Raw genomic sequence first — 10,985 nt, forward strand, 5'->3', positions numbered from 1 at the left:
TTTAAGTAAATTGATGGGGTAGAGTTAGTCAGGTAACTTAGACAAAGTGAAGCTGTGTTCTCAGTGTGGAACTGATGAATCATGAAATCACTATATTAAGCAGGATTGAGTTCTGCTTTCCTCAATTCTTAGAATGTTACATCAATGTTTTATATTAGTACCAATGTATAGAAGCCATACAGGTTTTTTTAATAGAAACTCAGTTTTGTACCACAAAGATTCACTAAGCTGGGAAACAGCTCCAAAACTTGAACATGTTTTTGGAGAGGTGAATGGCAAATACAAACTCAAAGGCCGATTCTCACTGAAGTCAAGAATGGATGGATTTGTCTTTACATTTTTGCTTCCTTTGTTTAACTTGAACCTTACTGTGCAAGACAGGTGCTGTGCTACTGATAATGTTTGTATGCTAGTATATAATATTAGCTCCTTGATCCTAAATGTTAGGTTTCTGAGAGGTTCTTTTATTTCTATATAGCCAAATTTTTGAACAAGTGCAGGAAGAAGATGGCTTGTTAGCGAAGTAATTTTTTTGTGCTTCTATAGACTTTTCTTTGTTATGGAACATGTATGTGAAAGAGGCCGGTAGTGAAAAATGAAAACAATTATCTAATATCATAATGAATTTAGTCATATATGTTCTGTTTATGGAAATAAACACGTTCATGTTCATTTTGAAATAATGATGTTTGGAAGACAACAGGAGAAAATATTCTGAAAAGAGATTGAAAGTTCTTTGATATATGTTTCAGATAGTCTTCAGTAAAACTTAAATACCTACCATCATCTAGCAAAACTGTGTTGCTGAACTGTAAGCTAACAGAGGAATTTATAAGAACTTTAGTATTCAGAGTTGCCCTGACAGCTATGAGACGTAACTTCTATAGCATGGAGAGGAAACAACTGAATGATCCATCCAGAATGATTTCCAGTGTCCAATTTTTGAAAAATATACATCTCTTTTTTGACTGCTGAATTGATAAATACAGCACCTTTTCTTTTTTTATGCATGCACGTGGGAGCGGCAAGTATTGTGTGTGATAGCCTTGTATCAGTAGGGTGGGGACCTTGAAGGCTCTACAAGCTGAAAATGGAATTGTGCTTAAGAGCGTGCGATTTGTGGAGTGTCTCACTCAAGCCATACGAAAGCAAAGACACGAGTGTGTTTGTTTTCCTCCAGTTTGTTTTGGTGTGAGAGGAAGGTGAAGTATTAGTTGTCTCCCTCAGGTGGTGAGTTAGTCTGTAGAGCAGTGAAAGGAGATGACTCTTTACTCTTTGGCAGTCTCTTGGTTGTGTTTAGGAAAGGTTTTTAAAAGCTGAGACTGTTCTGACCACTTGGCTTGAGTGTATGAAGATTTCTAAAGAGCTTTACAGGTACAGAAGACTGTTGGTAGGTGGAAGGTACAGCACTAAAATACTGAAAGATTCACCCTTTCTTAGTGTTTCAAACCTGAAATCAGTGTCCACTGGACACACTGCCAATCTGTGTGTGAGGCAATCCCCACTGCCACCTCCTGAAATACTCTCAAACATTTTTAAGTGGGCTCAAAATACAGACTACTATTGAAGAGCTTCCAGCATTAAGTTTGCCTGCATAGACCTCAACAGATAAATGGCTTTCCTTGCATTCCTAGCTATTAAAATATTCATGAGGATTAACAATTTTTCTGCAGCATCCTCAGATCCAGAAGAAATCCCAGTATATAAAGTATCTTTGCTGTGATGATGTAAGAACTCTACACCAATGGATCAATGGCATCCGCATTGCTAAGGTAACCTCCTGTAGGCAGTCTTGCACCATTGTCATGAGTTGTTGTCGTTATCTGTTTGAAACCATTTACAGTTACTTAGCAAAATACATGCTAAATCTAACTTCCCTCTGTTTAACCATTCTGAACATGAACTGTACAATCTGCTTATATATTTCATTCCCTAGCAAAATTGTTAGGCTTTGTTGTTATGATAATTCAGTAATTGGGCCCTTTCTTCTTGTTTCTGCTCCACCCCTTTGTCACATGACGAAGTTCTAACTGACATCATGGCTAGGTTTTAGCCAGCTCCCTTACAGATTTTAAAAAGAAGGGTTATGGGAAAAGAAGAGAATTGAGAAAACAATTGTTTTCTAAGATCCCCAGGTTGGCTTAGTTTACTCATTGGCCCATTTCTTGCTTGACGCTATCTCTTCTAGCATAAGTGAACTGTTTGTCTTTCTTTCAGGAATTCACTAATAAAAAGTCAAAAGGTTGGGGGAAGGGAGTTGCCACTTTTGTTAAATGAAACTAAATGAAATTTGCGCTGAATTAATGTTGCCTGAGCTCCTTAACAAAGAGCCTGTTGTTTCTCTCTGGGGGAAAAAAAGGTGGAATAGAGAAGCCAGTGGTGGAGCTCAACAGTCTGAAAAGGGTACCCAGTCTATACAGTTGTTAAATTTGTTTGTCATTTTGCTTAGTATGGGAAGCAGCTATACATGAACTATCAGGAAGCACTGAAGAGAACAGAATCGGCATATGACTGGACTTCCTTGTCTAGCTCCAGTATCAAGTCAGGCTCCAGCTCATCTAGTTTGCCAGGTAATAATGTGATCTGTCTCATAATAGAAAGATTTAATTACCTTTTTTATCGTCTGCTCTCTGGAGACCTCAGGAGAGACTATTGCAGGAAATGGACTGTTACTCCAAAGTCTTTTATGCTATGTTTAGTCTAAAACATAGACTTTATGTTTGACATATATATATATGGCATATATATATATATAAACTGTGTGTGCCTGCAGTAATATGCTCCTGTTTGTCTCTCGGCAGGACTGGGACTGTTTTTTTGTAGCACATAGCAGTTTAAAAATTGATGAATAGTTTATATAGTCTCATTTCACTGTTCAGAGCTGACTGATGCTCTGCCAGGTTATTCGGAACCCTCGGGCAAGTTTCATTATTGAAAACAGGTTATTGTGTGAAAGTGTTTTGTCCATCGCAGATACAAGTCAGGAAGTAATGCTACTGAATTGGAAAGGTTCAGAAAGTAGCCTGTGAGAATGAGCTAAGCAAATGCAGCCTAACTGGGAAGGCACCATGTTTTTTCAACTGTGTGGAACAGCTTGCCAGGTGTAGCGGTAAATTCTCAGTTACTGACAATTTCTCCATCCAAGCTGGGTGTTTTTCTGATAAAGTTTCTCTTGTTGTGGGGAGCTGAGCTACAGCCCACGAGCCATGTATGTTCTGCCAGAGCTACAGTCCAGCCTGTGCCTAGATGCTCTTTTTCCCCAGGGCAGCGTGGGATTACACAGAAAGCAGGTGCCAGGCTGGATAAATCAGTCTGGCAGTGGCTGCTGCTGTCTTTTCAAGATACCCTGTGGACACAGAGCATCATCTGCATTTGCTAGTTGCAGGAGGCACATCATTCCTTCTCTTCCCTTGAGGAATGGAGCAGTCAGAAGCAGACTGCTGCCTCGGCTAGTGTAGTTTGCCTGTCCTCAGCATATGTCCTGTGTCTGTTTCTAAGGCTGTGCTGGGAAGGAGTGCTGGAGAGAGCAGGCTGCATGCAGTGCATGAAAAGGGGCTTTTCCCAAAGTGCAGGAGCTGTTGGGTGTTTCAGAACCTATACAACTGCAGTGCATGTTTACTTTGCAGCATATCTGACATGCTGTCATCTTTGTGGAGCTTCAGATTTGGTTAATACCAGGGATCTGTTGCACTGTTTTGCTTTGCAGACAGCAATGGCCTAGATGTGAGCTAGAGCTTATGCAATAGTTAGTGGGAACAATGTCCTTTGGTGGGATAACATGTTTTACAAGTGTGACCAATAAATGTCACACAGAGTTGCATTATAAGCACACCGGCTTTACCCTTGCATTCAGAAGCATCTGCTAATTGTTTCTTAACTTTCTTCTAAACAGAATCTCAATCAAATCATTCTAATCAGTCTGACAGTGGAGTTTCTGACACCCAGCCAGCTGGACATGTCCGTTCCCAAAGTATTGTCAGCTCCATGTTCTCCGAGGCCTGGAAACGAGGCACTCAACTGGAGGAATCCAGCAAGGTAACAAGAAGACTTTAGTTTGAGAACCAACGCCCAACAAAATGTACAAGGCAGATACCTCTTCCACTTCTGTCTTGAGTGGGATTTCTTCTCTTTTTTACTCTGTTATTGACATACACTGCCATATAATTGTTTCTTCAGGAATCACTTTTTCAGGGAATTCAGCCCTGGACCCTTCTGTTCTTGCTTTTATTTGTGTGCACAGAAGCCCTCTGTTCTTTGAAGGCATGATACAGTCCTTCCCATAGCATCCTATTAACTAATGTTGAATAAAGACAAAATAAAAAGATCAGCTGTTAACAAGTTGAATGAAATTCTTTCACTAAGATCTTTCTCCAGTTAACTAGCCACATCTTTCCATTGTAAAGATGCGAATAACTGAGACCTGATGGCAGGTATATCTATTTAAAAAGTACTCCAGTAGTTTTTACTCAAATGTTTTCTATTCTATTCGGTGGAAATGGAAACAGTAACCATAGATATGGTCAAAGCAAAAGTACTAAAATTGACAGCAATTGTGGATTGAGGCAGATTTGGTATCTCCTGTTGCTGGTAGAGAGTTACAAAAGATTTTAACCCATTGAAGCCTGGGGCTCAGGTCTGTTGTGGTTTGGTTAGTTTTCTGTCCTTTCTGCGGTAGTTGACTGGTGTGGTTCTTGGGGAATACTTCCAAACATGGCAGAATTGCCACTTAAGTGGGTTTGTTGTCAGGCTCAAAGGAATTTCCAGGTTCCTGAACAGCCATAACATCAGTATTAACTGCAGCAGTTACGTATGAAAGTACATTGGCAGGATGCTATGAGAAGCTATCTTCACCCCTGCCAACTTTGAATCTTTCCTAGACCCTGGGTTCAAGCTAGAGAAGCAAGTATTTTAAAACTAAAACCACGGGTCACCGCACCTGACATTGGTGCATCAGATGAATAACTAAAAATAAGACACAACATCACATTTTCAAATCAGAAAGCACATGTGGCACAATGTGAAAACTGACATGGCTGCATTCTTTGGGATTCATAGCTGCTCTGCAGTGCCTGCTGGCTTGGAAATTGGCTGATTCTAATAGTACTGTAGTACTCATCTCAGGAATGTAGCTTGCTAAATTGTCATCCAAATTTCTCTACTGCATGAGTGCAACACCTGGTGCATGTTCATCAGCAGATGGCTTGTGTATGTGTACAGGGTGCATCGTTTCTGCAGGAGCGGGGTAGATGCAAAAGATAGGGCACTTAAGTCTGTCTAGCATGTATCTGACAGAGGTGAAAGAGTACTGCTGTGAGAACTGTAATGTTGCTGTTTCCTGAAGTTTTGGCTTTGGTGTGAAAATCTTGCTGCTGCACTCCCTGTGAGCTTTGAGAGAAAAGTCTGACGTTTACCACAATGGGGTCACTGTTGTTCTTATGAAGTCCATAGTGCTGCTGACAGTTGCTCATTTAAATGAACCCCAAGAATTTTTATGTTATCTGATTAAAGCCATTTTAAAAATAAAATATTCAGACTTCTCCCTGTTGAGGGCCATCCATGTTTCAAGGTTTCATCAATTTGAATTTCTTTCTATGCACAAATCCAAGAAAAGGTATATTTCTCTTCCTCATGAGTAACACAGGTGAATGGATTGCCCTAAAACTTCCAAAGAATCCATATGAAATGAAGCATGTAAAATTATAATTCAAAGCCATGTTAAAAAATTCTGAGTAAATTGGTGACAAATTTACCTTCAGTGAAACTACAGTACATGTTTTTTTATCCTGTACAGGTCTGGCCCAAGAACTTAAATAATTAATAAATCAGACTAGCAGTGGAAAACGTTAAACTGTGTGGCAAGAAAGGAAATAACAGTGTTGAAAAAAATTGTAATTTACATGAAAAGGTAGTTGCATTTGCAGTGATACTGAGACATGCTGGTTTAGGCAGATTAGTCTCCAAACAGTTATTTCAGAGGTAGTTATTCCACAGTGCTGTGGTGGCAAAGCTGGCTTCAGAAGTTCATACAGCCAGGTTGCTGCAAGTGGCAGAATTAATGGAGACTTGTCCAGCACATCCCTTCCCCTTCTGCAACAGCTCTCTCCCCCCTTGTCCCCCTTGTCTCACCCCCCCTCAGCAAGCAGGGCAGAACAGAGCACGCTTTGGCTCAGCAGGGAGATGACATTGAGGCTGGCCAGCCAGCCAGGATGTTGTACTGGTCAGCCAGTGGCTAACTGCTCAACAAGTTAAAAATGGGTGAGTTCTGCTTGCTTTTCCCTCACCTACCAGGTGCCAGTAACTTCACAACAATTTCTTGAAGTTGAAAATCCATTGAGATTTCTAGCGATCTGTCATATTTGACTGAAATTTGCTAACCAATCCAAAAGCAACTGGCATAGGAAAAGAGATGGCAAACAGTTCAATTGCAAAAGCTTGCTTTCTTAGGAAAAACAGCTAAAAAAAAGCACAGCTGTTATTTTAAAAATAGGTACTATTCTTTTTATAGCATTTCTGAGAGTTCCAGGTAGTCATGAAGATGCATGTTATAAGTATGAATTGATAGTATGCAATAAGAAATTTTTCAAGATACACAGAAGGACATCACATAGTTATAGGGACGAAAAAGGACAATGATCTGCTTCAAGAGTCTTCTATAAACAAAGTATCACTGAATATGTTTCTGGTTGTGGAAATTTACTTTGATTCTGTGGAGACGGGAGGGGCTCCCCCTCCTGAGATGCACAGTATTCTTTTCTCTGTCCTGAGTGCTTAATTTGCTTACCGTGAAAACGACTGTCGTCAGTGGATATGAGGAAAATTCCTCTGTTTCAAATGTATCTAAGATTAAAAACCCCACCTTTCCCAAAATGCAGGTGATCCGTCCACTTCATATTTTGAAAGATTGCTGTTTGCCCAAAGAATACTTCATTCGTCTGTTCACATTCTTCACAGTTGGGCAGTGAAGATCTCATTATGTCTCATTTTGCTTGTTAGATTTTGAACACGTTATTTCAAATGGGGTGCTACAACAGGCATCAAAATGTGTGCTCACTGTGTGTGCTTTAAGTGACAAATTCAAGATTCTCCAAGGTCTTGCCGTTCAGGGACAGCTGTTCTGTTATGCCTTGGTCTCCCTCTTTGTCTGTTTTATGCCGCTTTTATTTTTCCTGTTGCCTTTTGCTGTCTCAGGTGTCAAAAGTGAAGCTCAGCACAGCTAAGGTCAGCACACCCGTGGTGCCTTATACAGGGCACAATTAAGGTCAGGTGGTGCTACTTGAAAATTCATTAACCTGGGTGATTGGGAGAATGGTAATTTACAGACTAACACTTGCAAGAGATCAAGATTTCTCTCCTGTTTTGTTATGCAAACACTTTGATTTAGCTTCAGAACTTTGTTATACTCTTGCCTTCCAGACCTGATGTGACAGGTAGAGGCACAGCCCATGTGTGTTGTAAATCACTGTTTGTTGTTTCTGACTCTAATCCTTTTGGTGTTCTTTTGCGCATACAGGAACTCTGTGCACCTGTGTTTAGAACAGAGCAGTATGCAAACCTGCTCATACAGTACAAATGAGCGTAATTGGGCTAACTTTTGGCAAAGTATCTACTAATGAAGTATAGGTGCCCAGTGTGGTCAGTTGCCATGTTGGTATTGCGTTTCTAATGCATGTTTCTATGCTGTGCACTGTGAAATTCACAACTTGGCTTATAGCCAAACCACTTTGTATTAGGGCGATATTTATAAGCTGGAGTAATGCAATTATCTTTTTAATTTCTAACAGGAATGTAGGCCTACAATTTTAGAGAAACAATTTAACTTGAGCAAAACCCAATGAGGAGACTAAAACATTGCCTGCTGCTTTCCCATTGCTCCTTCCCTTAGTCAGTTTTTCCTTGTCTTTCCTTTCTTTTTCTGCTTAACGTATTAGTTGCATGTATAGCTTTTCATTCCCAAGCTAACTTTCTTTTGCAGATCTCTAAACATTTCCTTCTGGGGAAATTTTCCTAGGAAACCTCAGTTTTCCCTCTTTTTCCTCATTTTTTTCCTTGCCATTCTTGGATATCTGAGCATGTGGAGTGGAAGAATCTCAGTAGCATTCCTGCGTAAAGCTTGCTCTTCACATGTTTTAGAGCAGTTCAGGATTTCTGCATTTTGTAACACTGAACAGTGTCAGGCCTGAGCTAACCGACGTAAAGGCGTGACAGATGCTCTGGGAGGCCACGTGCATTTAACTCTAGTCTTACTGAGCTGAGGAGATGTCCGCAGAGTCTTGCGCTGCCTGATGGCCTCTGTCACGGCCTGTGGTGCTCTGGGGAGTGCTCTGTGTGGGTCATTGTACTTGCCCAGAGGAGGACCAGCCGTTCTCACTGGGTACGGCTGCATGCCCCCAGAAGTGTCAAGGTGTATTTTCTCCCTGACAACATTCCGCCTAGCCTGGAGTAGGCCTGGCTCCACTGGTTCTTGCCAGCTCCCCTCCCTGCCTGCCCCGTCAGACTGCACGGTCCAGGCCTGTCAGCGTATGGAATTGTCTCTTGCTGCATTGTTTTGCTAATACTTCCTGCATGCTGTAATCTGCCACTTAGTTTTTAATGACAGGCACATTTAGACCTTGACTTTATAATCTCTTTGTTTCCCTCCCTCCCTCTCTCTCTGTCTTTTTCCTTTTCTCCCTTTCCACTTTCACTAAAAATCCCTTCCCAATAGGCCCGAATGGAGCCTGCAGGTCGGCCCTTCATGTCTGTCGCACCTCCTGTGTCCCCGCAGACAAAAGTGGCGACCCCCTACACAGCATCGCAGCCGTCCCCCCCGCTGCCCCCGCCGCCTCCCCCACCCCCGCCGCCCCCACCCCCGCCGCCCCCGCCGCCACCCCCCCTCCCCAGCCAGGCCGCCCCATCTGCGGGCTCGCCCGCCACCATGTTTGTCAAGTACAGCACCATCACCAGGCTGCAGAACGCTGCCCAGCAGGGCGGGCCTTTTTCCAAAGCTGCTGCTGCACAGCAGGCCCCCCCGCCCCCCCCCGCCCTCGGGGAAGCCTCAGATACTGGTACCCCCCAACGGGGTCATGCCGCCTCCCCCCCCTCCGCCGCCTCCCCCCACACCGGGCTCAGCCATGGCGCAACTGAAGCCGGCACCTTGTGCCCCCTCTGTGCCACAGTTCACACCGCCACCCCCGCCCCCCAAAATCCATCAGGTTCAACCAAACATAAGCCAGGCCACTGCCGCCTCCTCATTGCCACCACCTCCTCCTCCTGTGCCTGCCCCACCACCGCCCCAGGCACCCCCAAAGCCTGTCATGGCAGCTCTGCCCCCGCAGCCTAGTGGGAAGGCAGCGTCACCAGGGGTCACACATGTCACTCCCCCCGTGCCAGCTCCCTTGCCCCTTGCAATAAAGAAACAACCAAGTGTCACCTCTCCCCAGGTGCCTCCACTGCCCCCTGCCCCTCCTGGCCCCACTCCCCCCCCAACGTTCCCAAAGCAGCAGAGTTTCTCTGTGAAGCCTCCTCCATCCCCTCAGTCCCCAGTGCCGTCGGTGGTGAAACAGATAGTTAGCCAGTTCCCACCTCCTCCCACCCCACCTGCCACCGAGCCCCAGCCTCTGAAACCCCTTCCACTGAGCGTGGCTCCACAGTCGCCTCCAGCAGTGAAGGCAAAGCCCAAATGGCAGCCCACTTCTGCTCCCTCCCCAGATTTCCCCCCTCCTCCGCCAGAGAGCAGCTTAGTGTTTCCTCCTCCACCTCCTTCCCCAGCTTCCTCTGCAGGTTCTCCCCCCCCTGACAAATCAGGGTCTCCAGTCAAAAAGACCAGCAAGATATCAAGCCCCGGAGGGAAGAAACCACCTCCAACACCTCAGCGAAACTCCAGTATCAAGTCCACCAGCTCCACTGAGTACCATGAGTCCAAGAGACCTTCAGTGGACCGCCTTGTCAGCAAATTTGCACACCCACCAGAGCCGTCAGGGTCTCCTTCCAAGGAGTCATCGCCTCCTGCAGCCCCTCCAAAGCCAGGAAAGCTGAACCTTTCTGGGGTGAGCCTGCCCATTGTCCTTCCACAAGGAGGGATCCCAGTCAAGGCTCCTGGTCCGGGTGTGTCTGGGAAGGAGCCTGTGGTCGAATTCCCTTCACCACCATCCGACTCAGACTTTCCACCACCACCACCTGAAATAGATCTTCCTCTCCCGCCAGTTGAGATCCCATCTGTGTTTTCAGGCAGCACTTCCCCAAAAGTCGCGGTTGTCAATCCCCAGCCTCAGGCGTGGTCGAAACCATCTGTGAAAAAAGCCCCACCACCCACACGTCCCAAGCGGAACGACAGCACTCGACTGACGCAGGCGGAGGTCGCGGAGCCACCAGGGTCAGCTGGCCCTCAAGTGCCCACTTCACCCAAGTCCAGCCTTAGCGTTCAGCCGGGATTCCTGGCAGACCTCAACCGGACGCTGCAGCGGAAATCCATCACCCGGCACGGCTCCCTCTCCTCCGCGCGGATGTCCAGAACAGAACCCACAGCCACCATGGACGACATGGCCCTGCCTCCGCCTCCGCCGGAGCTGCTGGCTGACCAGCAGAAGACGAGCAGCTTCGGGGGCAGTCATATATCCGGCTATGCAACGTTACGGAGGGGGCCACCCCCCGCTCCTCCCAAAAGGGATCAGAACACCAAGCTGTCTCGGGACTGGTAGTCAGTCCCCAGGGGCCGGTGCTCTCCGTGACTTGTGGGCCGCTCCACGATCGGCCAACCTGTGACCTTGCACACTTGGAGAGAATGTGGGGACGCGGATGATAGCCCCGTCAAAAGAGGTGATCTCAAACTGTAGCTAAGGCTACGTGTAAAGACAGTCCCCTTTCATGGCTAGGCCAAAAAAGTTGGGGGCTTGGGGGTGTTGATATTTTATGGGGAAAGGTGGGTAGAAAGGCATTGACTTACCATTTCAGTTTCTTTTACCCTTCATATGGATTGGACCAAAACTCCATTTTCTTACTTTTTCTGC

General features: G+C 45.2%; 1 protein-coding gene across 1 annotated transcript in view; it reads left to right on the forward strand.

Annotated features, from left to right (window-relative positions):
* The window catches only part of RAPH1 (Ras association (RalGDS/AF-6) and pleckstrin homology domains 1), a gene marked incomplete at its 3' end in the record, with an annotated part of 95,009 nt that extends 84,333 nt beyond the window's left edge, over positions 1–10,676 (forward strand). Inside the window, 5 exon segments of the mRNA XM_082312590.1 lie at positions 1,674–1,772; positions 2,450–2,570; positions 3,893–4,035; positions 8,705–9,015; positions 9,017–10,676. Coding sequence (XP_082168716.1) covers positions 1,674–1,772; positions 2,450–2,570; positions 3,893–4,035; positions 8,705–9,015; positions 9,017–10,676 — 2,334 coding nt within the window.
* Between the last annotated feature and the right edge of the window lie 309 nt (positions 10,677–10,985).

The sequence above is a fragment of the Platalea leucorodia genome, assembly GCF_965183815.1.
Source record: "Platalea leucorodia genome assembly, chromosome: 5".
Classification (NCBI taxonomy): Eukaryota; Metazoa; Chordata; class Aves; order Pelecaniformes; family Threskiornithidae; genus Platalea; species Platalea leucorodia.